General features: G+C 52.5%; 2 protein-coding genes across 3 annotated transcripts; both read right to left on the minus strand.

Annotated features, from left to right (window-relative positions):
* Positions 1–4,948: 4,948 nt before the first annotated feature.
* Positions 4,949–11,154, minus strand: MRPS15 (mitochondrial ribosomal protein S15). Its single transcript, XM_036836454.1, has 8 exons — positions 10,910–11,154; positions 10,562–10,606; positions 9,591–9,666; positions 8,718–8,766; positions 8,152–8,236; positions 6,805–6,863; positions 5,351–5,542; positions 4,949–5,098 (listed from the first exon to the last, which is right to left on the minus strand). The coding sequence occupies exons 1-8, from the start codon at positions 11,043–11,045 to the stop codon at positions 4,961–4,963; spliced, it is 780 nt and encodes a 259-aa protein (XP_036692349.1). The 5' UTR covers positions 11,046–11,154; the 3' UTR covers positions 4,949–4,960.
* A 1,891-nt stretch (positions 11,155–13,045) lies between these two features.
* On the minus strand, positions 13,046–25,378 carry CSF3R (colony stimulating factor 3 receptor). 2 transcript variants are annotated; one of them, XM_036864738.1, is made up of 16 exons: positions 25,356–25,378; positions 23,348–23,431; positions 20,814–21,110; positions 19,761–19,884; positions 19,418–19,605; positions 18,426–18,595; positions 18,156–18,309; positions 17,985–18,064; positions 17,377–17,590; positions 16,307–16,495; positions 15,804–15,905; positions 15,045–15,191; positions 14,794–14,934; positions 14,456–14,549; positions 14,128–14,206; positions 13,046–13,743 (listed from the first exon to the last, which is right to left on the minus strand). In XM_036864738.1, the coding sequence occupies exons 2-16, from the start codon at positions 23,409–23,411 to the stop codon at positions 13,264–13,266; spliced, it is 2,523 nt and encodes an 840-aa protein (XP_036720633.1). In that variant the 5' UTR covers positions 23,412–23,431; positions 25,356–25,378; the 3' UTR covers positions 13,046–13,263. The 2 variants fall into 2 exon arrangements, with proteins under 2 accessions (XP_036720633.1, XP_036720624.1); XM_036864729.1 differs by having other exon boundaries at positions 14,128–14,209.
* Between the last annotated feature and the right edge of the window lie 433 nt (positions 25,379–25,811).

Here is a 25,811-nt window from a genome sequence, read left to right on the forward strand (position 1 = left end):
GCCCGGAGCGCCGGTTTTGAGTTTCTAGAGCCCCGGCGGATGGGTGAGGATCCGGCAGGGCTGGCGGCCCGGTTTCGTTCACGCGGTCACCCTCACCCCGCCGGGCCGCCTGCTCACGTGCCCACGTGCCCCTGAACGAGGAAAACCCAAGCAAAACTCCTTTAGAGCAGACTCCGGGCAGACAGACCTGGGTTTGAATTCCACCTCTGCAGTTTCCTCGCTGTGTGACTTGGGGCAGGTGTTTTGAGCCTGGGCTTCCTCATAGGAAAATGGAGGGGACACCCACCTCCCAGGGTTGCAGAGAGGAGTCATTGCGATCACAAAATGCCACGAAAGCACTCAATAAAATGGTAACTGATTTTTAGGTGGGGGAAGGACCAGAAGTCCTTGAATTATCTGCATTTCCTCTCTAAAAGCTACTTGGAGTGTAGCCCCTCCTGTTTCATACACCGGGAAGCAAACCAGGCCTTTTCACGTCTGTCCCGCTCTCGGAAGACGCGTGCTGGGGGCTCTCCGAAGCTACCCCCCACGCTGTTAAGCAGGCCTGGCATCCAATTCTCTGCTTTGAGGGCAGTGACCACATACTTCACCCCCATCTTGAGCTCCAGGATCACCTTCTCATCACCTGTTGCACATTTTTACTTTGATGAGCAACCATTTCTGTAAATTTCAATACTTCTATGACCTACTCATCATCTTCCCCTCCAGCCAATCAGACTTGAAACTTTAGCCTTGGTTTCCAACTCCCTCCCCCTGGTCCTCTTATGTCACCAATTCTGCTTTTTCCACCAAAATCTTTCTCAAATTTACCTCTTCATTTCTTTCTATCTTCATGACTGTTTCTCCATATTAACTGCTCTCTTCTCCACGGGCCTGGCTGCTAGGCTAAATTTCAGAAGACACCACTTTCAGTATGACATCCCTTCAGTGGCTCTCTACTGTTTGGCAGATCACAGGTGAAATGCCTTCGCATGGCATTCAAGGCTGTCCACTCTGGCTCTAACTGCCTTTCCAGAGACTTCTGCACTCCCTTAATAACCCCCAATCCAGTTGAAGTCAGCTCATTAGCGTTGTCCCCTCTTTGGAGCATCACCTCCTCTTCCTCATAACCACATCCACCACTGGAAGGTCTTCCCTTAACATGTACCAAGCTCAAGTCCTTCCCACACCTTCTCGAGTCTACGTTCCTTCCTTTTAAAGCCGAGTTTTTAAAAAAAAATTAATTATTTTTGGCTGCATTGGGTCTTCGTTGCTGCGCGCGGGCTTTTCTCTAGTTGCAGTGCACGGGCTTCTCATTGTGGTGGCTTCTCTTGTTGCAGAGCACGGGCTCTAGGTGCATGGGCTTCAGCAGTTGCGGCATGTGGGCTCAGTAGTTGCGGCGCGCAGGCTCTAGAGCGCAGGCTCAGTAGTTGTGGTGCACGGGCTTAGTTGCTCCGTGGCATGTGGGATCTTCCCGGACCAGGGCTCAGAACCCGTGTCTCCTGCATTGACAGGCGGATTCCTAACCACTGCGCCATGAGGGAAGCCCAAAGCCGAGTTTTAAAAAGAGTAGTCTAGGGACTTCCCTGGTGGCACAGTTGTTAAGAATCCGCCTGTCAATGCAGGAGACACGGGTTCTGAGCCCTGGTCCGGGAAGATCCTACATGCCACGGAGCAACTAAGCCCGTGCGCCACAACTACTGAGCCTGCGCTCTAGAGCCTGCGTGCCGCAACTACTGAGCCCACGTGCCACAACTACTGAAGCCCGTGTGCCTAGAGCCTGTGCTCCGCAAGGAGAAGCCACCGCAATGAGAAGCCCGTGCACCGCAATGAAGAGTAGCCCCCACTCTCCGCAACTAGAGAAAGCCTGCACGCACGCAGCAATGAAGACCCAACGCAGCCAAAAAATAAAATTAAAAAAAAAAGAGTAGTCTACACTCACAACCTGAATTTCCGTAACATCCTCATTCCCCACCTCACTACCACTGGATTCAGCTCCCTCCACTCTACTGAAACTGCTTCACCATGAAGACTTTTTGGTCCTTAACTGACATCTCAGCATTGGATACTACACAGTAGTTGAAGGCCGGCAGCCCAAGGCTGATTTGATCTTGCCTGGTCTGTGCACAAAAGGGAATAGAACTAGGATGGGAAAGTAACAAGCAGCTTAGCATCATTATCTTACACCTGGCCTTCATGCATTATGCTATCTGCCTGGTTGCTAAAGGCTTTTGAGTTTGCTACAGTGTAATTACCAGAGCTTCTCAGAACACTTTTTGCCCTAGGCTGTGTGATAATAATGAACAGAACATGGGCTTTGGAGTCAAGACAGATGTGGGTTTGAATCCTTGCCTGCCTCTAACCAGCTGTGTGAATTTGGACAAATTACCTAACCTCTCTGAGCCTTAATTCTCTCATGGTAAAATGACGGTAATTATGCCAATATGGTGAGGGGGGCCAATAGGTAAAGGTGGCTTTAAAGATTAAATGAGTTAACGTGCCCAACGCAGCACTTAAAACAATGCCTTTCCCGAAGGGCCTGTTCCAGGAATGTGTGAATGTGTTCCTTTTCTTGCCTTCTTTCCACTAGCCCCCTTACATGTCGGAACCTGGCCCTCCACACAATATCTCTCTCTTTTTTTTTATAAATTTATTTATTTATTTTTGGCTGCATTGGGTCTTCGTTGCTGCGCAGGGGCTTTTCTCTAGTTGCCGCGAGCGGGGGCTACTCTTCATTGTGGTTCGCGGGCCTCTCATTGCGGTGGCCTCTCCTGTTGCGGAGCACGGGCTCTAGGAGCACGGGCTTCAGTAGTCGTGGCATGCACGCTCAGTAGTTGTGGCGCACGGGCTTAGTCGCTCCGCTGCATGTGGGATCTTCCCAGACCAGGGATTGAACCCGTGTCCCCTGCATTGGCAGGCGGATTCTTAACCACTGCGCCGCCAGGGAAGTCCCCAATATCTCTTAAGTAGCTGTGTATACTCGAGTCCTGCCCCATAAAAGGCCTTCCCTCTTGCTCCTGGAGGTGGTATCTGAGTAGCTCATCTTCAGTTCTGACCTTCTCATCTCACTTCTGATTCCACAGGATCCCAGGCCCTCTGTTCCACCCTCACTTCCCCTTCCCCTTAACCTCCGCTGCTCCTCCTGACTCAGGCTATGCCCTCAGAGATCATTCTTCCCATCCGGACATGGTCCTTTCTTCTTTGTTTACATTCCCTCCCTGGGCAATTTCACTCACACCCATGGCTTGGGTCACTTTAAACATAACTCCCAAACCTGTCTCCAGCTGCTCTTTGGGCATCACTTTAACACACCTTCCTTCCTTTCTGGCTTTCCTCAATGGCAGGGGTATTGGTGTTCAGATTGAGAATCTGATAAAAGCTACAAGTCCTGTCCCTAAAACTGCACACGTACAAAACATTGCTTATAAATTCTGGCTTCCCTTCTCACTCAGAATGAAGTCTAAGGTCTTCCCCACAGTGATATGGACTGAATATTTGTCCTTCCCAAATTCAGATGTTGAAGCCCTAACCCTCATGTGATGGTATTTGGGGGTCTTTAGGAGATCATGAGAATTAGGTGGCGAGGGTAGAGCCCTCATCATGGGATTAATGCCCTTATAAGAGGAAGAGATTCACTCTCTCTCCCCATCCCTCCCTCCTTCCACATGTGAGGACATAGTCAGGAGGCAGCCATCTGCAAGCCAGGAAGAGATTCCTCATCAGAAACCAAATCGACCAGCACCTTGATCTTGGAATTCCTAGCCTCCAGAACTGTGAGAAAATAAATTTGTTGTTTAAGCCGCTCGGTTTATGGTGTTTTATTTATTTATTTATTTGACTGCACCGTATCTTAATTGTGGCACACTGGATCTTTTAGTTGTGGCATGCGGGCCCCTAGTTGCAGCATGCAGGATCTAGTTCCCTGACCAGGGATTGAACCCAGGCCCCCTGCATGGGGAGTGCAGAGTCTTAACCACTGGACCACCAGGGAAGTCCCAGTTTATGGTATTTTAAAATGGCAGCCTGAACAGACTAATACACCCCACAAGCTCCATATTAACCTGGTTTCTGCTTGCTTCTCGGACCTCCTACTCTTCTCTTTGCTCACTCAGCTTTAGACACACTGTCTTCTTTGGGTTCTTCACACATGCTAAGCATACTCAGGCTTCAAGGCCTTGGCACTTACCTTGGTGTAAGTGGGTGGGCTTTGTGGGGAAGGGCTTATCCATGACACCCCAGAATTTATAAGCAATGTTATATACATGTGCAGTTTTAGGGACAGGACCTGTAACTTTTACCAGATTCTCAATCTGAACACCAAAACCCCTGCCCCCCAATCAATCAATTGCTCTGATCTCCCCCTCCCATCCACCTCCACACTTATGCTGCTTAACTATCAAACAGCCTTGTTGCCATCATCACGCCTTTCGTTTTCAAATCGTAACTGTCTCCCCTCTCCGTAGAGGACCGTGTAGTCTCCTCAGCCAGCATATGAAACCTCTCACATCCCAGCTTCAGCTTACCCGTCAGGCTGTACGTCCAGTTCTGCTGCTCTCTGAATCCAGCATGCACCTGTACACTTCTTTGCCCCTGCACCTGCAATTCCTTCTGCCCGGGATGCCCTCGCTCCCCATTTCTTCCCGGTGAACTTCCACTCATCCTATACGGCCCCATCTAGAAGGCAGTTCCTATGCTGGCCTCCTCACGCAGCAGCCAGCCAGCCATGCTTCCCTGTGCTGCTGTGTCCTCAGTCTTGCCTCCACTGAACGGCCCCTGGAGGACAGGGGGTTGTTTCTGTGAGTGTTTGTGAGGTGTGTTATGAGAATGCGTCCCGTGGTGTGTGAGGGCAGGGACTCTGCCTCAGATACTCCTGAGACCCCAGAGTTGCATGATGGAATGAATTCTTCCTCGTCCTCAGGCCACTAGGAGCCCCACCTTCTCTACTGTTATTCTTTAAGGCAGCAAGACATAATTTTAACATTTATTGGTTTTCTCTGATTGCCTCTGGTCCAGTTTTGGAAGGGCTCTCTGGGTTCTTCTGGCCTTGTTTCCGAGCTGCTGCAGCTGCAGCTTTTAAGGCCCTTTTTTGCTTCTTCAGCTTTTGAGCCTCTTGGAAAACCTGGGGATGAGAGAGGGCAGGAAAAAACTTTGTAACGCTATGCAAAACCTCTGACTTCGAGCACCTGGGGTGGGAAATGACTCCCTCAGATGGTCGCCCTAGCCTTTCTCTATGGGCTTCGTGCCCTGGGAGCCACCTCAAAGCCTCAGGGCCAGCTCCACGCATTGCTCAGAAACAGACGACCCCTCCTTTCTGCTCTCCCCACCACGGTCCTGGAGTGGGGCCAACCAAAGCAGCAGTTTCGACTCGTACCCGAATGCACAGAGCCTTCTTGGTCACCCAGCGGCGGTGGGGTTTTCGGGAGTACAGAGGGGGAAAGGTGTACTCAATCCCCAGCTCCCTGCATGTCTTCTCAAAGACAGCATAGTTGGTCTTGCGGAGGTTTTTGAGCATCTTTTTCCTCTGGTCAATGCTCATCAGCAGATAGCGCTTGTGGGCTTTGTCCTGTACGAGAGTTGGTATTACTTTGAGTATTATGTAAGTAAGTGGTGTGCCACTTCACATTAACAAAGGATGTTCATTTTACCCTGGCAATGAAACTTCCCCACAATCTTAGGCAAATATTAGTGCAACTCTGAGGCAGGTAGTGTTACTGTTATTCCCATTTTATAGATGGGAAAATAAAGGCTCAAAGATGTTAACTGATTCATCAAAGGTTCTAGAACTGCTGGGTCGGGACCTTGTGTTAGGTCAGGTCTTGAATCCAGGTCTAGTGGTCTGACTCCACATCTCATGCTCTTTCCCCTGTACCACCCACTCAGCCTCTGCACAGCTCAGCAAACTGTCAGCTTGGGTGGAGAGGAGGGAAGGCTTAGGAAAACCCCTGCCCTCAGCCAGGCACTGCTCCCTCAGTGGGGCTGGCATTCCATACTCCAACTCTGATCTCCAAGGAACAGCTCAACTAGCTTCAGGGAACACTGAGGTGCTAGGTGTGGAGCTGGGCCAGTCTGTGTTCACAACCGTGTTTATTAAAAATACCAGCAATTGCCTAATTATAGCAGCTCTGTGTCTGACACTGTGCTGAGATCCAGCAGAATGGTTAGGAATGTGGGCCCTGGAGCAAGATCACCAAGTTTCAAGTCCTAGCACATCATTTCCTAGTGGTGTGCCTGTGCCTGGAGGGATAACTTAATTACGCCAGCCTAGCTCATTCTTCTGTACAATGGGATACAAAGACAAGTATAAGGGTTAAATGAACTGATGCATGTAAAGTATTTAGCATGAGGCCTGAATACTTTATACGCATCATGTTTGCTGCCATTACTTCATACAGTCCTTGCAATCCCGTCGGCGGGTACTATTATGATCCCCATTTGACAGACAGGAGAATTGAGGCTTGGACATGTAACTTCCCCAGGGCCACATAGCCAGTTAAGTGGCAGTGGCAGAGCTGGGATTTGAACTTGGGGCAATCTGACTCCATGCACGCATTCAACAACTATTTATTGAGCGCCCACTGTGTGCCACACGCTGTGCCCTTGCTCTGAAGTTTGTGTTCTTGACCATTGGTGACACTCAGCACTGCCCTGTAAGGCTCCCATTTCACCCCTGGAGGTGGGAGGGAAGTGTGTTTCCCACCACAGCTGAGGGGTGGGTGCTCTGCTGCTCTAGCCACCTGGCTTCTCAAGCTGTTTCTCTGGACCCAGAGCCCATCAGTGCTCAAGCTCCTCTCCCCCAGCTAGCTGTGAGTGAGGCCCAAGGGTTACCTTTCGATGTTTCTGCATGTGTTCTTCATAACTGTGGATCTTGACAGTCAAGGCAACAACTGAAACCACAAACCACAGAGGATGAGAGCCGGGCACAGAGGAAGGAAGAGCCAGACCTTGGTTATGTTTTAAGACCTCAAGGAAGGGCTTCCCTGGTGGCACAGTGGTTGAGAATCCGCCTGCCAATGCAGGGGACACGGGTTCGAGCCCTGGTCTGGGAAGATCCCACGTGCCGCGGACCAACTAAGCCCAAGCGCCACAACTACTGAGCCTGTCTGCCACAACTACTGAAGCCCACGTGCCTAGAGCCCGTGCTCTGCAAGAGAGGGAAGCCACCACAATGAGAAGCCCGCGCACCACAATGAAGAGTAGCCCCCACTCACCACAACCAGAGAAAAGCCCATGCGCAGCAACGAAGACCCAACACAGCCAAGAATAAAATAAGTAAAATAAAATAAATAAATTTAAAAAAAAAGAAGACCTCAAGGAATAACAATCGCCAAAGCTCTTGTACACCTCTCTATCACTCCCAGAGCACTCTGAACTTCAAGATCTCAAAAGACTTTGGATTATCTTTCCTTTAGAAAGCAAAGCATAAGGAAGGGAAGTTCCTTAATCTTATAAAGGTATCATCCCCAAACCCCAAATCCCAAATTTGCATTCTTAATGGTAAAACTTTAGAGCATTCCTGTTAAATTCAGGAATTAGTCTGGGATGGCTGCTATCATGGTTTATGATTCAATACTGCCCTGGAGGTCCTCACCAATGCAATAATTTAAGATCCCAAAACTGTCAAGGGTCTCCTCCTTGCCTCTTCCCTTCCAGCTGCCATCCTTATCTCTGTGTTTTCATTAATGAGTTTTCCGAATTATCAGCTCCCACTCATCTCCTAAAGCCCCAGAATATCCTTCTCTCAGCTATCCTCCTGTTTAACTCAAACCTATATTGCAAAGGCAAAAGCAGAAGGTGGCCCCAAGGGAGAGGCTGTCACTACAGCAGGCCCTTACTGTACACACACTGAGCTCTGGGAGCACCGTAGAGAGTGCAGTGGCAACGCTGGCCCTGACCCCATGCCCTTTCACACCACCTTAACTGCAGAGTGGAGAGAGAGACAAGCTCTGGTTCCTGAGGAGCTTGGCCTGAGCTCATACAGAGGTACGAGGCAGGACCTGGGCGCTGACTACAGCATCATGGATAGAGTCCAGTTTTCACTGTCCTTGGTCCTTCCCGTCTCTCCCTTTACCAAGCCACATCTAATACCCGCGTATCTGCAGGTGAGGGGCCTGGATCAAGTACCAGCTAGCAGACTCCCCTGCACCCCCACTCCCCAAGGGCCCCCCGACCAACTTCGAGCCTCCAGGGAGCCGGTGTCCTTAGGGTTTTCCACGACCTTGTTCATCAACTGCTCTTTCTTGATTTTTAGCTTCTCTTTCTGTTGAAGAGAGAGACCGAGAATCTGTGAGGTCTGCTACCCTGTAAGAACTAGCCCTCATACCTCCAGGGCCAGGGCCACAGTCGTAGCAACTAGGCCACAAAGCTCAGGGCGTGACTTTACTCTGCTCATCAGGGTATGGTCTCTGGCCAACCACATGGCTGTTCACATATAGGTGAGCCCAAGGCCAATGCCACTGACAGGAGAATGTTGGATGAATGTCCCCAAACCGTACTCACTCATTCAGGCATTAGATCTTTATCGAGTACCTACTGTTTGTCAGGTGCTAAGGGTACAATGGGAAACAAGAATGTCCTGGCCTTGGGGGTGCTCAGTCTGGGCGTATTGACAAGTGGATATAGAATGAGAGTGGGATAAGTGCTGTGACTTGAGAAGCATGGGCTGGGAGGTGTTACCAGGGTAGGAGGGAGTCTCAGAGGAGAGGACTGAGAGAGGCCAAGGCTTGGCAAAGGCCACTCACCTGGTTGGCCATTTCCAAAGATAAGATTTTTTTCACGACATCATCAACCCTGTGGAAAAACCACAGCAATGAGAGACAGGTGTTGGCGGGGGTGGTGGGTGGGAAGAAGGAAGGGGAGCAATGCTGTTTTCATTTTAGTTTGAAAAGCAAGGATGAGTGAAAATTCCTTTTACAACATGAGTCTCTCTGGAAGTGGGGTGCCATTTCTCAGGGATTCAAAGTCAGCATGGATCTGATTTGCTGGGCTGAGAACATGGAATGATGTGATAACTACAGAAAATTGGGGCTGTCAGCTCAAGTGTTTCAGGCTTGTCACAGGGAGAGCAAAAAGAGGATTTCCATTTTAGCTAGAATATGGTTCTGTCTTGAGACACTTCAACTCTACAATCATTGTTTCTTTCTCATGTCACACTGCACAGCGGGAGGGACGGGAGGGGCTGCCCAGCTCCCACTGCACAGGACAGGGGCTGAGCAGAGGATCCTGGTTTTGGTATCTTTCAGCCCTGGATTCAAACTCCAGCTCTGCCCCTTAGGAGCTGTATGACACCGGGCAGTCTGATAATCTACAAAATGGGGACACTATTTCTTTCCTCACAGGATCAAGAGATGAAAGATTTCTACAAACACCCGTGAGTCATGGTGTCTCCTTGGTATCTCATGGTAGAGGGTCTTTACCCAGAGCACAAAAACGGCAAGCAGGTGTGCTCCATCTGCCCCTGCTGCCCACTCATCCTCACCATGCCTAGGCTTCTGGAGTCCTCTGCCCTGTTCCATAGTCAAGCTGCAGATACATCAGGCATCTACCTCGAAGGCCCCTCCTTGCCAATCCTCCCAGGGCCCCCTGCCTCATCAAGGAGATTTCTTCCTGCTTACTTCTCAATTCCAGGGATGTCCTGGTAGTCCTTGAGCAGCATAGAAGGGAGCGGGTCATCTTCATGGCTGGGCTGGACTGTCAAGTGGAGGGATGGAAAACACCCAGAGTCAACTCTCACTGCCCATCCTCCCGGACTTGGCTCTTCTCACCAACTTTGTCAGAGACATCCAGGGTCTCAAGCAAGGCACTGGGTAACCCCGGGCTCAGTTTCTCCTCTGCAAATCCTGTGGGCATCTGCCTTGATATTTCATGCTGGGAGTAGGTGGCCTTTCCCAAGACCCTGTACTGTGCCTGCACTTCTCACACACCTGTCTGGCTCTACAGTTATCAGACGTCCCGCTAAGATGGGTGCTCCTGTGGACGGACTGAGGTCGACTCCCTGTGAATCCCCCACGTCTGGTCTGTGGCCCAGCACAGAATAGACACCCAACTAATGCTTGCTAGCTGACTGCATGAATGAAATAAGGGGCTTGAGGTGGGACTCTGAACTTTAAGATGCCTGAATTGTAGACACCAAATAGAGATCACAGGAAACTCTCAGCCTTGGTGTGTGCTTGCAGGTGAGGGAGAGGCATGGGAGAGATCAATTTGTCTTCTCCAGTCAGCCCCTGCTCTGCCACTATGCAAATAGTACTAACTAAATAATACTAAGATTTAGTAAGAGATCTGAACAGCTATGCAGACTGCCTGGGAATGGGAAACCAGACCCTCCCCCTCAGAAGGGCGGACACGAAGCGCTATATCCCACCCTCCACCTCCCCTCCTCTTGCCCTTCATGCAGCCTCCAGGCCCACGGCTTTGTCATAAGGTGGACGTGGGCTTCTTCGCAGGACCTCCGGCCCACCCCTGTCCCCCGCACCCCACTCCCCCCCAGTGGCTCCACGTAGACACCTCTGTCCCCTTGCCCACCCCAAGCCTTCCAGGCAATCTAATCTCTCTTCCGCCCCAAATCCCACCCAAGAGCTCCTACCTGGTTTCTGGGTGGCATATCCGCGGGCCGCCCGGAGGATGAGACCTACACAAAAAAGAGGGGGCTGAGGACATTCTCCTTCAACAGTCCAGCCTCGATTCTCGTCTACGGCCCTCGCGTTACCCTTCTTCCAAGGTCTTGGCCCCTCTGCGAGAACCACAGTCCCATTTCTTCCGCACCCCAGAATACCCCATGCCTCTCCCACCGCGCCTTACTTCTTCCCCACTCACCACTCTTTCTCCTGCCGCTACACGCCGCCCCCCTCCCCCCTAACCTCTTCCCGCGTATCCTCTATCTCCGCCGAATCCCATTTCCCTACTTCCGCTGTGCGGCTTCTCAGCTCCTCACCTCCAGGACGTGAGGGAAGGTCCCGCTGGACGGAGAGAAGCTTGGCGCACCCTCCGCCCGGCAGCCCGAGGACTGGGGCCTGGGTCACTGCCTGGGTCCGAATCGAACTCAGCGCCCTCCACGCCGCCCTCAGCATGCTGGCTTCTGACCCCCAAGGGACCCGCCCCACGGCCGCCGTCGCCTTCGCGGTACGGCCTTGGTTATACGGGCGCCGCCATGTTCGCTCAGGCTCGACCAATCGAGTGCAGTTGCGAGACCGGAGCAGATGAGGACCGAGATGATGGATTGGCAGGCGGGACTCAGTGATGACGCGAAGTTGGGTCGAGGGGAGAGGTCTGGTTAGCAGTAGCGCGAGATTGAGGGAGCTTGGTCGTTGCCTGACATCGTTAGTGGCGTGCGGTGCTGTATAAACTCTTAAGATGCCACGTTTTCTTGAGCATGCCTCCCGCCCTTAATCCTACTCCATGTTCCTGACCTTGGGCCCCGATTATCTTGGGGGCTTCCCTGGGGCCTGTCGTGTCTTCTTCCCCCAACCTAGTATTTCCACCCCCTCTCCCTCCAGAGTGCAGGATGGACCCCTGTAAGAACAACTAGGTTTCAGCCTCTTCTCTGGCAGTGTTGTAGCGTGGTGATTAAGGTCGGTGATTTTGGACAGCCCTGGGCTGGAATCCTAGCTCAGCCGTTTACTGGCTGTGTGATGCTGTGTGCAAGTCACTCAACCTTTCTGGGCCACAGTGTGCTTACTCAACCATGAAATGGGAGTGGTAATAACAGTATCTACCTTTTAGGTTGTTAGAGGATTAACTGAGGCAGTTGTGTGCAAAGCACCCGGAATATAGTAAGTATTCAAGAAATACCAGCTTTGATACTTGTGAAATGAGGGGGTGTAAGGACAAATGCCAGTTAAAAGTAGGAAAAATAAATCTTAATTTTCCCCGGTGCAAAAAAGGGAAAGACTCTTCTCCCCCTTGCTTTTCTTAGAGCATTTACTTTAGAATACGTGTAACTGTGAGTTCTTTCTCTGCCCTTTTGAGATGTATGTAAATCTTTTTAAAAGCTAAATAAGCCTCTTGCCAGTTTTACAACCCAGGAATGTGTTTCTCAAGGACCTGGGAGCCATCTCTTTGAAATATCATTAAGAAAGATAGAGCCCCTGTCTCCCAGTTTCTGCTGGAGGGTGGGAGCCTAACTTCAGCTTGTGCCCAGCTCCAAGTTGCAAACCTCCCTCTTCTCATAAAGATATGAGAAATTTATTTTTCCTTTGGTTAATGGCAATTAGCAAACCCAGGTGGCTACCCCATTTCCCAGCTGAATTTAGGATGACCCCTGTGTGACAAATAGTGCTGTCACATCCTCTTGCTTGAGGACTAGTGATTATCTTGAGGAAATGTATGCAATGAGTTGTATCCGCTTGGCTGTATAAACAGATACAATTTCTCTTCATCTTTGCAAACTCTGGAGCTGATTGCCTGTGACATTCTGGTTTAATTCTCATCCAATTAAAAAAAAGTTTTCTTCCTCTTCTACCCTTGTGGAGAGGTTTTCTATGTTGGCAGGAGATTTTGTTTTTAATTACATTTCTGCAACAGGGGTTACTCTTTTCTGAGGTCTGTTCCCCATGTCCCACAGTTCTCTGTGACTCCCTGGGTAACCCTGGCCACCATACCCTAATGGTCATTTCTCAAGTCTCCATCACTAGAATGGGAACTCTTTTTTTTTTTTCTGGCCTCACTGTGCAGCATGCGGGATCTTACTTCCCCCACCAGGGATCGAACCTGTGCCCCCTGCAGTGGAAGCGCGGTGTCCCAACCACTGGACCGCCAGGGAAGTTCCTAGAATGGGAACTCATTGAGGATGGACTGAGCCTAGTCATTTTGGAACCCCCGCTGCCAGCACAGGGCCTAGATGCTAGGTGAGGGCTGGCTGAATGAAGGAATTAAGCAAAGAATAAATAAATGAATGATTCTAAGGAGTAACCCCCCTCCCCCCGATTTCTAGGGCTCTGAAAAGAAAAAGAACAGAGATTCAGGCACACTCAAGAGTTTCTCAAAACCAGGCCAAACCAAATCAGACCATAAACCAGTTTAAGAGACTGAAATTATAGGAAACAAGTACAAAAGCCTAGTGGGCAGGGCTTGAAAAAGCATTCTCTGGCCTTTGAAGTGGGAGGCCCAGCCCATGGAAATTGGGGGGATGGGGGAGGGATGCTAGGGGCCAGAGATAGGGGGAGACTGGGAGCCTTTCTGCCTTTCCTGGGGCTGGGGGTTTTTTAGTGAAGGGCTTACTGACCTCCTCTTCTCTGGATAGCCCAGGCTTATCAAGAAGCAGGCCCAGGTGGGGAGTTCTAGGAAGCCCTAGAAGCCCCCAAGACCTTCCACCCCACTGACCCGGAGCCCCTGCAGGAGAGGGAAGTCAAGCAGTGGCTCAAAGATACAGTCATCCTCTGGGTTTGGGACTAGGGGCTCTGGAGTCCCCAGGGGGCTGGTCTGGAACCAGAGGTTCTCATAGGACTTGGGGCTGGGGGTGAGGCCCCCCAAGAGAGGCTGAGTGGAGTCGCAGCGGAGGTAGTGCCCAGGCCCTGGGCCTGTGGGGCTGCCCAGCACCTGCACGTAAAGGACCTGGTCACTGGTGCCAGACTGGGGCTGGGGCTGGGTACAAGGTACTCTTGGGTCCCCCTGGAGCACATAGGCCTGGACCAGGCTGGGGAGGCCACAGGTCCCTGAGCTGTCATTGGACTCCCAGGGTCCTGGCTTCTTCTCTTCCTCCTCCAGCACCGTGATCTTGGTGATGGGCGGCATGCTGGAGTCCCGAAGGCTGGGCAGCTGGAAGGTATCCTGGGCATAAAGATGTGGGGTGAGAGCCTGGTTCATTTCAGATATCTGCCCCAGCCACTTCCTGCTGCTCTTTGCTGAAACTCAAAGGGTTACTCAAAGGATGCAAAGCATCTCATATGTTCCTGACACGTGTTATGTGCTGTTCAGACTTAGTCTGGTGAATCTCCCCAGCGCTTCTGCGTGGGATTAGTCCCATTTCACAGTGAGGTGACTGAGGCTTTGAATGGGTAGAGCAGGGATTCGCACTCAGGTCTGCTTTGCTCTAAAGAGGTGAAGTGATGGGAAGGCCCGAGTACTCATCCTCAGAGGGGTACCCCTTCACTTTGAGCCTGGGGTGGGAGCCTAACCCCCAGCCCCATTTCCCTTTCCCTCCGGTGTTCTCACCTCCGTTGTGATGGTAGGCACCCAGGAACCCAGGCTGCTGTGGGCTGGGTCTGGAACACTTGGCCAGAGGGGATTCTTCCTGCTGGAGAAGGGGGCGGGTGAAGGCTAGGTCAGGCATGCCCTCCCATCTTTCCATCCTTTCTCCCACCTACTCCCAGCAGCTGAAGGGACGACCCCTTCATGTAGAGAGGAGAAGGTGGAGGGCCTGACTCCCAGACCTGGGTCCTGAGGCCTGGCAAGGCTGAGAGGAGCCTAGACTGGCTCACTCAGGCCTGCGCTTCCCTGTACGCAGGGTTCGTTGGGTGTCAGGTCTCTCAAAAGGACTCACCTGGGTCTGCAGCAGAGCTGGGCAGCCCCACAGAGGCAGATGAGCAAGACCAGGAGGCCGAAGAGGCCCAGGAGGATGTGCAGCTCAGACTCCTCTAGAGGGAGGGGAAAGCCAGAAGAGGCAAGAGTGCACGTAGGTAAGGCTGGGTCTCCTTCTTCAGACTGGGATCCAAGGGCTGGGCTGGGTCTCCTGCCTCAGACTGGGATCCAAGGGCAGGGCTGGGTCTCCTCCCTCAAATCAGGGGATCCACGCAAGGCTTATCTACTTTCAAAATGGAGATCCTTTGGGTGAGGCACCCTCCCAACAGCCTTGTCCTGCCAGCCCCCTTCTCCCCTTACCTAGGGCCAAGGTCATCAGGGTGAGGCTTGTACTGTTGGTGGCCCACGCCTGGCTGGCAGCCATGAGGTGGACATGGTACAAGGTGGAAGGCTCCAGGCCACGGAGGACAAAGCTATGGGAGGAGGCGTTCAGGACAGTGTCTGGAGGAGAGGAGAATGGTGAGTCTGGGCTGGCTGCTGAGCCTCCCCAGGGCTTCTGAACCCGCCCTCCCTGGCCTTCTGGGGCTGTGGGGCACTGAGGATAGACTCACAGAAGGACTGGTCCTGAGCATTGGTCCAGAAGATAGTGTAGTGGGTAAGGGGGCTCTTCCCCAGCTCAGGGGCCTCGGGTACCCACTCCAACTGGGCCCAAGTCTTGCCAATGTGCCTTAGATGCAGCTCTGGGCCATGGAAGGGGGCTGCCGGAAGAGAGAGGTACAGGGGCTGACAGGGAGCGGGGCGGCGGGGAGAGCCCAGTTGGACTTGTTGTGGATCCCCAGACCCTAGAACTGGGACACTTTGTGGGGGTGGGTGATAGAAGAGAGTCCAGGGGGACTCATGTCCAAGCCTCATTTTCCCAGGAACTTTCCCTGCATCCCACCGACTGCTAATAAGTGGTGGAGCTGGGATTTGAACCTGCTCTTCTTTGACTCCAAAGCCTCGCTACCTGATTTCTGCCAGGCCTGATTTTGTCTGGTTCATTATTTGATTTCTGCCACTGACTCTCTAAGTTTATGCCAGGTCCTCAGTTTAATTTTTATCACACGTGACACCTGATCAGTTTTTGCCAAACTTGCTCCCTGAATTCTGCCGTGCTCACTGCCCAATTTCTATTACCCCACCACCTGACTTCTTTCCAGCTACAGGGGTCCAGTGTAAGCCAGAGGTAACCTTAGGATTGGGAGAGACCCTCTTCTGGGCCAGAGGTAGGGGAGGAAGAAAATGTTCCCTCGTATTCCTGATTTTGGGGGCCTAGACAGGCCTTGAGAGAGAGGAGGGGATTCTGAGAAAAGGCTTGGTGGCTGACGAACCCATCTCTTGGGAGTAGGCATAGATGTGCTGGGAGGGTCCTTTGGTGTCCTGGTACAGGGGGGTCACAGTGATCTCGTAGAGCTGAAAGGGCCTGATGTTCTCTGTAGAGAGAAAATAGGGTTGGCACCCTGGTTAGGGGCTAGCCTCTGATGATGGTCGGGGGCTAACCTCAGACTTCAGGGATAACCTGGACCTCATTCTGCAGGGCTGGCCTCTGCAATCTCTTCTTCAGACCATTTGGTGCGGGTAAGGGGCAAAGAGTGGAAGAGAGAGCTAGGAAGGTGGCAGAGTCAGGGCTGGAAACAGAGGATCCAGTTAGACTGCAGGAGGGACTTCCTGATTCTGAGGATGTGAGATGAGAACAGTGAAAGAACAGGAAAGACTGGGGAATCTGCTTCTTTAGGGTGGTTCAGCTCGCCCCTTTCCTACTGTCAGGCAGGTAAAATGTCCCCCCCTCTCCCAGGCCCTGCCCACCTGCCCAGCCCCCCCAGGCCTGCCTCACCCTGCAGCAGGGTCCCTGCAATGCTTCCATTATGCTCCATCCTCCAGGTCTTAGGGCTGCCGCTGGGGCTGGGGGGACCGAGGCCCCACTCAATGACATAGCCCCGAGGCTGAGGGCTGGGGGGCTCCCAGCCCACCCAGAGGCTGTGAGGGTCTCGAGCCATGGTGTGGAGTCTGCCCAGGGGTGGGCCTGGAGACAGAGTAGGAGACGATGACATGAAGATGAAAAGAATGCAGGCCCTGGAGCCAGATGCCTGGGTTCAATCTGGCCTTTGCTACTTACAAGCTGGGTGACCTTGAGTAAGTCAACATCTGAGCCTCAGTTTCCTCATCTGTAAGGTGGAAACGATGATAAAAGTTTCTACCTCGTAGGGTCATGGTGCAGATTAAATGAGGTGGTACATGAAACAGGCCTGGCATGGAGTTGTGCTTGGTGATGATGAAAGCTAACGCTGTGTGGTTCTCGGTATGCATTAATTCATGGAGTCTGCTAACAGTCCCATTGTGGGGCACAACTACGGTCCCCATCTTAACAATGAGAAAACTGAGACAGGGAGGGTAAGTAACTTGCCTAGGGTCACATGGTTGGGAAATGGGAATATTAGCTATTGTTATTGTGAGTCTCACTTCATGAGGACCCATGTTCAGGGGCACCTGGGGTTGGTAGTGGCTGATCCCCTGAGAATGAGCAGTTAACTCAGGGACTGTGTTCTAGCTGGAAAAACTTAGGGCTTTCTTTCCCATTTCCTTGGCAGAATAGACTGTGTGTGTGTAGGCACCACCACCAGCTTAGCCTGGTTCTGGCTAATGATAATAATAATAGCTAACACATATGGAACAGTTACTTTGTGCCAGGCACATGTCTTAACTCGTAATCTTCACAGTGATGCTTTGAGTTAGACACTGTATCATCCCCATTTGCTAGATGAGTAAACTGAGGCCAGGGAGGGTAAGTAACTTGCCCAGATCACATTGCTAGCAAGTGACAGGGCTAGATTTGAACCCAGGCAGTCTAGCCTCCGAATTTACATGCTTAACCATCATGCTCTACTAGCTGCTGGCCCCCTTTACCTCCGCTCTCCAAGAAGACCACTGGGGTGGGATGAGAGGTCCCAGCTGTGTTATAGGCCTCAAGGATCACCTCCCGAGCTTCTGAAGGCAGTTGGAAGGTACAGTTTAGCTCCGTGGTGTTGCAGAGCGTTGGGTCTGCCCCAGCCTGGTCTGAGGGTCTCCAGGAGACCAGGTACCCTTGGATCTGCCCGCTGTCTTCCTCCAGGGGAACTGGCTGCAGTGGGCATAGGGGGGAAAAGATAAGGGGATGCCCAGCTCATCTGGAGTGGAGGAGAGCTTCTAGATGGGGTGGCCATGTCCCGAGAACTGAGCCCCCCAGCCTGGGAGCCAGCCCTCCTCCCTCTCTCCCTTCTTCCCTCTGCGCCAGGTCCTAGGAGGGAGGGAAGGAAAAAGCAAGTCGGTGTATGCAGCAGGCACCAAACTAGATGAGTCCTCCACTGTAGTCTCTCCAGAAGGGCACTACCCAGCTTCCTAGGCACATGCAAAGTGCATGCAAATCACCTACAAATGCATCCAAGCCTCCCAGACCTGTTGGAGTCCTGAGCCCCAGCTTGCAGGGGTCTGTTTGGGTTGAAAGAGGTGGAGGGATGGCCTTCAGAGGGGGTTACCTGCCAGAACAGCTGCACGTCCACCGTCCTGGGGTCCAGCTGCCTGTGCCGCCACCATGTGTCCAGTCTGACAATGGGGGCTGTGGATAGAGCAGAAAGGGAGGGTCAGGGAGGGCCCTGGAGGCCAGACTGGGTCCTGATGGCTGCTCCCAGCCGTTACCACCCACTTACCCCGTTGTGTGGTGGTCAGCTCCAGGCTGGGGCTCCAGTTGCTCCAGTGGCCAGGCAGGCGCCAGCGGGTGCAGCGCATCTGCAGGGCGTAGGCTGTGGATGGGAGGAGCCCGCATAGCTCATACTGGAGGGTCCTGGAGGGCAGGGCGCCCACCTGGTGGGGGGGGGCGTGGCTCTGAGCCTGGATCTCTGTGCCCTTCGGTGCCAGCTCAACTTACCCTGCCCTCAGCCAGCCCCACCCCAGACTCCTGAGGTTGCCCTCCACCTCACCAGGTCCCAGCTGGCTTCTCCAAGCCGAGGCTGGTGGCGCAGCTCACACTTCTGATCTATGTGTAGGCTTGGCTTCCAGGTCTCCCAGCGCAACCTCAGGCAGCCTGGCTGGGGCGGGGCCACCTCAGGGCTGGGCCCCAGGGCCCACAGTGTGGGGGGCTCCAGTTTCACTGCCAAGAGAGGGGTCATCAGACCCTTTCTCTGATCAGTCCTGTTGGGCTCTATCCTAGCTTCCACTTGTCTCCCTGTCTGTGGTTCCATTTCTTCTCTGGGTCTCCATTTATGGGATCTGTGTGTCTTTCTGTCTCTCTCTGTGTCTCTTCATCTCTGTGTCATCCTGTTTCTGCAGGTCTGTCTCTGTATATGTGTCTGTTTCTCTCTCTGTTTCATACTCTTGCCCCAGGGCCTTTGCATTGGTTGTTCTCTCTGCCTGGAGCACTTACCTTCCGGATATCCAGTGGATTGCTCCCTCATTTCCTCCAAGGATCTTCTCAAATGTCACCTTCTCAGTGAGGCCTTCCCTGACCACCTTCCTGAAATAGCAATAGCCCCCTCTCCCCATCGCAGCCCCCTCTCCCCATCGCGTCCCCCTGCTCAATTTCCTCATCATGCTTGCCATTACCCGACATTCTATTTTGTTTATTTTGCCCACTGGAATGTAACATTTCAGGGGCAAGATTTTTGCCATTTTGTTTACTGCCGTATCCCCAGCACCTAGAACAGTGCCTAGCTCAGAGTGGGCACTTCAAGAAATTTGCTGAAAGAATTAATGAGTGTATCTCTTTGCCTCTGTGTTTCTTCCACGTCCTTGTCTGGGTCTCCATAGCTCTGTCTACGACTGCATCCACTTTGTTTTTCTCTCTCCTCTTCCTCTACCTCTAGGTTTTCTAGCGTCTCATTGTCTGTCGCTGGGTCTGTGTTTCCCTCCCCGTGCCTCTCTGTGTCTGCCCATGGTGGGGTCGCTCCCCTCCCCCACACTCAGTGTCACCCACCGACGTCCATGGGGACAAGGCACAGCTTTGGGGACACGCTGGTTCCCAGCGCGTTCTTGGCCTGCACCCAGATGCCCGTATTCTGGTACAGCTGTAGGTGTTTGCGGGGGATGGAGCAGTGGCTCTGCCCGTCTTCAGGCACGCAGTCGGGGATGGGGTCCTCCTGGCTCTGGCAGTTGCCCCGGCTCCTGCCAACAAGCCAGGCTTGGGTGTCAAGCGGCGGAAGAAAGCGAGGCTCCCTTCTCCTCCCATCTTTGCCTCTGGCTCCCCACCCCTACAGTCCTACCCGTGCTCTGTCCCAGGACCCAAAGGAACGGGGGCTGGCATAGAGACCCCTACTCACTTGAAGCTCTTCAGGGTGAAGTTGGTGGGCAGGTGGGTGTTGGGGCCTGGCTGCCACTGGCAGGTGAGGCTGTTGGTTGTGAGGTTCATGAGGCAGGACAGGTTGTGGGGTGTGGCGGGAGGGTCTGTGTATGGGGTGGGGAGAGTGAGGGCTTCAGGTAAGACCACTCAGAAAGCTCCTACTGGGACCACTTGGCCTCGTTTCCTTGCCCTGGGTCAGTCCCTTGTCTCCATGCAGGGTGACCCCAGAGGGGCAGCCCTGGGGGAAGCTAAGTTACAGGCACGTACAGGGATAAGTACCACAGAGTCTCCAACCCTCTCAACTCTGCCCCCTCTTGACAGTAACAGTGTAGCATCTGGTTTTCATCCTGGTTCTGCCATTCATTAGCTGTGTGATCTTGAAGTCACCTAACGGCTCTGTGCCTCAGTTTCCTCATCTGAAAAATGGGGGTAATGGTAATATACCTACCCCCTAGGGTTCTTGTGAGGGCTGAGTGACTTACTATGTATACAGTGCTCAGAGCAGTGCCTGGCATATAGTGAGCGCTCTGTAGTGTTAGCTTTCACTGTTGTTGATTCTTAAATGAGAACCTTGGTCTTTCTTTGTTTTTAGTTATACATTGGCTTGGCACAAATCCATCCTTCTCAGTTTGAATAGAAGGCTGAGACTGGGGTAGGGGAGAAGCTGGGAGCAAGCCCAGCTCATAGAGAATGTTCTCCCTGGAGACACCCTCCTATGGCTGGGGGCTTGGTCTTACTCGGCAGCCGTATGGAGTAGTGGTTACTATACTGGCTTTTGAGCCACACTGCCTGTTATAAATCTTGGCTCCATCCTTATTAGTTTGTGACCTTTAGCATGTCACTTACCCTCCCCGAGCCTCAGTTTCCTCATCTGCAAAATGGGGCTAAATAACACTACCCACTGGTAGGGAAGATGACATGATATTGTGCCTTTAAAGTGCTTATTGAGCAAGAGCTCAAGAAAGAATAGTTCTTATTAGTATTGGCAGGAGGGCATTGGAGGCAGAGTGGGTGGATGGCTGCAGGGACTCACAGCCTGCCTGTAGCTCAGACTGGTCCAGGATCTGCAGGCTGTTGCCCCAGTGCAGGCAGCAGGAGAGAAGGGCCCGAGAGCGGTTGAGGTGGGGCAAGGTGATGGTGGACTGCAGGGTCCCATTCGGCAGGTACTGCTGCCTCTCCCCGGGCTGAAGCTCTGCTTCCAACTTCCATACAATGTGCGATTCCGAGCCCAGGTGGCTGCAGTTCTGGCTGATGATGCAGGAGGCTGTGATGGGATCCCCCAGGCGGACGATGGGGGCTGAGAGGCTGATGTGCCCGCACTGCTCCAGGCCTGGGGTGGAAGAGAAGGGGCCATAAGTGACTCCTCTGCCTGGCAGAGCTGGGCTCCTAGATTCAGTACCCCTAGACTCTGTGCCTTTACCTTCATGCTTTACCTCCCAAGACGTGTCGCTGGAATGGGGAGGGTGTGTATGGGGACTGTGAGAGGCTCTGGGGGTGAGATCAAGATAGCGGTGTGTGGGTAAATGTTTATCAGCTGGCTATACAGAGAGAAACAGATCCTGGTTTGTAGCCTGGGCTGCTTTCCCTGGTGTAAATATTCCCACCGTGGCTGATTTCAAGCTACCAGTGTGACATCACTGAATGTGAACCTGGGAAGAGATGTACACAATCAGCGCTTGCAAGCCAACCCCAGCACACCACCAGATGGGAGACTAGTCCCCTCCCCAGCAGTGGTGAAACAATGGTTAGAATGATAGGAACCCCACAGCCACTGCAATCTTTTCAGATTTCAAATCTGATTGTTACCCCATCTTGATCATAGCACTTCAATGGCACGTTATTCCTCTGAAAGGCAGTATGGTATGATGGATAAGAGCATGGATGTTGGAACTAGACTGCCTAGGTTTAGAGCCTGGTTCTATTGCTTATTAATTATGTGACCTTGATGTGTCACTGAGACTTTCTGTGCCTCAGTTTTCTCATCTGTAAAATGGGGATAAAAAGTCCCTACCTTAGTTTTGTTGGAAGGATTAGATGTGAGAACACGTGTAAGGCACTTAAAACAGTGCCTGGCATGTAAATATTTGCTGCCATGATTAGGATAAAGACTCAGATCCTTCTCACAGCCCTTGTGACCTGGCCCCTGCCTAACCCTCCTGGTTCCAGCTCAGACCATCCTTTTCCAGCTCCCATCACTCTGGCCTTCTTGCTATTTCTTGAAAACACCATGCTCCCTCCAATCTCCAGATCTTTGTACCTGCTGATCCTTTTGGAGGGGCTCCTTTTCTTCTCTCCCACCCCTCCTTCACCTGGTTAACATTTAGGTGTCTTGTGGGGAACCAGACCAGGTTCTGACCAACCAGACCAGGCCAAGCCCCTTGAACATTCCCAAAGCTCTTATTATCCTTCATAATTATGTAGTCGTGTGATTATTTGCTTGTTTGTCCCCCAAACTAGACCATGGGTTTTGTGAGGCCAGAGACCTTGGCTGTTTCACTCATTGCTGCATTCCCAGCACCTAGCACAGAGCAGGCCCTTGGTGGATATGTATGGAATAAACGAGTAAGCCCTGCAGTTTGCCCACGATGTCTTCTCTCCTCTCCCAGGTGTTCTTCGGCCCATTTTGCTGATGGGGATGCTGAGCCCTTAAGAGGAGGAGCAATTTGTTTAGGGTCACAGAGCAAGTTCTTGGAGGCTTCTACTACTCCACAGACTCAGAATTTCAGACTAGAAGGAAACTTGCCAACTGTTTACTTCAAAACTCCACCTGATACTGAGTCCTCCACAGCAGGGCTAGGATGGCCTGTTTTTGTATGGCCTGCCAGCTAAGAACATTTTTTATATGTCTGAAGGGTTAAAAACCAAACCAAACAAAAAACAAACAAGAACATGCAACAGAGACTGTATGTGGCCTGCAAAGCTGAACATTACATCAAAGTTTGCCGACCCCTGCTGTGCCTTGGCTTGCATACCCCCAGAGATGGGAGGCTCTCCACCTATCAAGATAGAGTTTCCATAGTCTGGAGAGCTCTGCCTGGGATTCTTTTTATTTTATTTTATTTATTTATTTTTTGGCCGTGCCATGTGGCATGCGGGATCTTAGTTTCATGACGAGGGATCAAACCCGTGCCCCCGGCAATGGAAGCGTAGAGTCCTAACCACTGGACCGCCAGGGAATTCCCTGGGATTCTATATTTCAGGATTAAAGCTGCCTCCTTACGGCTTCCACCCTGATCCCTTTGCTGCCCATGAAGGCTGCACAGGACTCAGGGGTTCCTTCTGACAACACGGCAGAGATTTGCAGACAAGACCTGGGTCTTCCCCACCTTCTCCAGGCTGGCCAGCCCAGGTCCTCTCACTTTTCCTCAGAGGTGGTGGTTTGCCTACAGAGGTCTATGCATGGGAACCTGGCTACCCCACATCTGTGGCCCAGTTGATTCTTTCGGGATTCTCTGGGAATCCCAGGAGCACTGTGGCAGTGCTGGGAAAGGCCTCCCTCCTCCACCCCCAGCATCTCTCCCTGTGCTCCCCTCTCCCCTCGGCGCCCTCGCTCCTGGCCACACTCACTTCTGGGGAACAGCAGGATGATCAGAGCAGCTCCCGCTAGGTTCCAGGCTCCCAGCCCCGCCATAGTGCCGGCTTGGTGCTCACCTGGAGGCAGAGGACGATGGTTAAGGTCATGGGCTTTGCAGTCAGAGCTGAGCTTAGTCCTTGCTCTGCCACAGTGTGGCTTCGGCCAGGTTACTTGATCTCTCTGAGACTAGTTTCATTGCAAAATGGAGGTAACAACAGCCTATACTGCATAGGGTTTTGGGAGGAAGACCCAAAATGATACAAGTCAAGGGCTTCACGCAGTGCCTGGCACATAGGAGACGACTCTGTAAGTGACAGCTGCTGTTATGATTCTATTTGCCTTCCAGGAGAGAGCAGGGAAAGGAGCCACAGGGAACAGTATTCTTCTCCACTTCCGTTCTGTCTTAGCTGGGTTGCCCCCCACAAAGCAGAGCCTGAGATGAAGGCTTGCATGCAGGGAGTTTATTTTGGGAAGATTCCAGGAACAGAGTGAGGGAGTGGGGAGAATGAAATGGGCAAGGAGGGAAAGCCAACACAAGGGTTCGTCATCAAGCCAGTCACATTTATGGACAACTGGGACTCAATCCCGCTGGAACCTTCCAAGGAGCCATGTAGAACACGCCTCAGAACTGTCCACCCAAGGGACAATTCATCCCTTGGCTGGCTGAGAGAATGGGAACATTTATTCACCAATTCCTGCCCCCCGTTGGTCAAGGGCTGTCCCTTGGGGTATAGATTCTCTGGCATGTCCATGTTGCACATGCATGAGTACCAGACAGGTCCTCCTGGGTGAGCCATGCTCAAAGTCCTTTCCTCTGACGCTGGTGAGCGTCAGAGACGCTCCCTGGCAGAAAGGGACAACTCCACAGAGTAGCTGAGGACAGGTTACACCTCGGGAAGCCGGCTGCCGCAGAGATGGCTAAAGGGAAGGTGGGCTGGAGGATACCCCCAATTCTGGGCACAGACCTCTGGAGGCCTTCTGGGACCAGGCATCCTGTGGTCATGGCGACAGTGCCCAGATGGAGGGAGCATTAGTTCCCTCTAATTAGTTCATTAGTCTCAGGAAGTATGCATAGGTTTCTACTGCTGGGGTGGGCTTCCAGCCTTTCCACTCTGCTCCCATTGGGGTCTTGGGGCCAGACACCTGATCCTCCAGCACTAATTGACGCTCTTGGTGGCAGGTCAGTGGGAATCACCAGCCTGTACATACATGAACACATACATGTAGGTGGTGTCTCAGCTGATCCCCTGTGCTCAGAAAGAATTAAACTCCTCTCCCTTTTCTCTCCCTCCAAGAGAGAGGTGTGAATAAGAAATGCCCAGATACCCAAGGCTATTCCTGCCTGCCTGGGTCTTACTTAAACCCCTGGTCTATCCTTACGTGTTGCAGTATCAGGATACCAGGTGAATGCTAGCCCATAAGTCACCTTTTTGCAAATCACGAAAAAAGCGCCCCTTCCTCTGGACAAATGCAGCCCCGCACTAGGACCTGGCAACTAGAGAACAGGCTGAATTTCAACCTGCGCTTGCTGGGCAGCTTTGTGCAGCGAGAAACCTGCACAACTGTTCAGAGCACCCCAGTCTACCAATCAGTGGTTGGCAACTTTCTTCTTACAGCATGCCAGTATGATTATCCACCATGCCCACTTGTTGGGGAAGATTTAACCTCCTTGGCCCAGATTTTGGGACACTGGTGCCCATCTCCGTGTATTTTTGATCATATCCCAGCCCTCCTGCCCAGCGAAGTACCACTTCATCCCTCTCCATTGGCTCCTGTCCAGAGTGGGCAATGCAACCCCAAACCCCCAGGGGCCCAGGCATCCTTTCCCAGGGTTGCCAAGGGTTGGCACATTTGGCATCAGTCCCTGGTCCCCCACGGCAGCCCTGGGTGCTCCCTACCCCAGCTGAGTGGGATCTGGGGCCAGGTAGAGCATGGTCTCACTCTCTGGGGGCCCAGCCCTGAGTCAGACCACCTGGTCTGAACCCCGGCTCCGCCACTTACCAGCTTGGTGACCTTGGACAAGTGACTTCACTTTTCTGAGCCTCAGTTACCCCATCTGTGAAAGAGGGATAACAATAGCACCCACTTCTCAGGGTTGTGGTGAGGATGAAATGAGATGGTCCGTGATAAAAGCACTTAATACGGAGCCTGCATAGAGGAAGTACTCAATAACCAAGTTATTTTCACGCGCCGTAAAGCGGGACACCGCCTCGTGGAATCAGCATGGTTTAGTGCCTCCCTCCCCTGCTTACAGGCTGCGTGGTCACAGCCTCCTAGGACTGCCACCTTGCTTTTGTCTGTGTCACACCGCACATTTCAAAACCCCATTTCTGAGTCCCCTGCTCCTTGGCCCCCCAGTCTCCCCTCTTGCTCCAGCCATCTCGGCTCACTCTCTGGCCTCTCTCTGAGTCCCAGCACACCACGCTGTCCCCTGGGGTCACTGCATCACCCCCCCTC

This window comes from Balaenoptera musculus, chromosome 1, assembly GCF_009873245.2.
Source record: "Balaenoptera musculus isolate JJ_BM4_2016_0621 chromosome 1, mBalMus1.pri.v3, whole genome shotgun sequence".
Classification (NCBI taxonomy): Eukaryota; Metazoa; Chordata; class Mammalia; order Artiodactyla; family Balaenopteridae; genus Balaenoptera; species Balaenoptera musculus.

Bases quoted from the DNA above. Each gene is read 5' to 3' on its own strand.
- MRPS15 (XM_036836454.1), bottom strand. From the start codon at position 11,045: ATGCTGAGGGCGGCGTGGAGGGCGCTGAGTTCGATTCGGACCCAGGCA. The intron at 9,667-10,561 runs GTAGGAGCTCTT...TCCACTTGACAG, and splicing joins ATATGCCACCCAGAAACCAG to TCCAGCCCAGCCATGAAGAT. The intron at 6,864-8,151 runs GTTGGTCGGGGG...TTGTGGTTTCAG, and splicing joins CGGCTCCCTGGAGGCTCGAA to TTGTTGCCTTGACTGTCAAG.
- CSF3R (XM_036864729.1), bottom strand. From the start codon at position 23,411: ATGGCGGGGCTGGGAGCCTGGAACCTAGCGGGAGCTGCTCTGATCATC. The intron at 19,606-19,760 runs GTGAGTAGGGGT...GCTTGTTGGCAG, and splicing joins TTCACCCTGAAGAGCTTCAA to GAGCCGGGGCAACTGCCAGA. The intron at 14,210-14,455 runs GTGAGTCCTTTT...CCCCTTCTCCAG, and splicing joins CAGCTCTGCTGCAGACCCAG to CAGGAAGAATCCCCTCTGGC.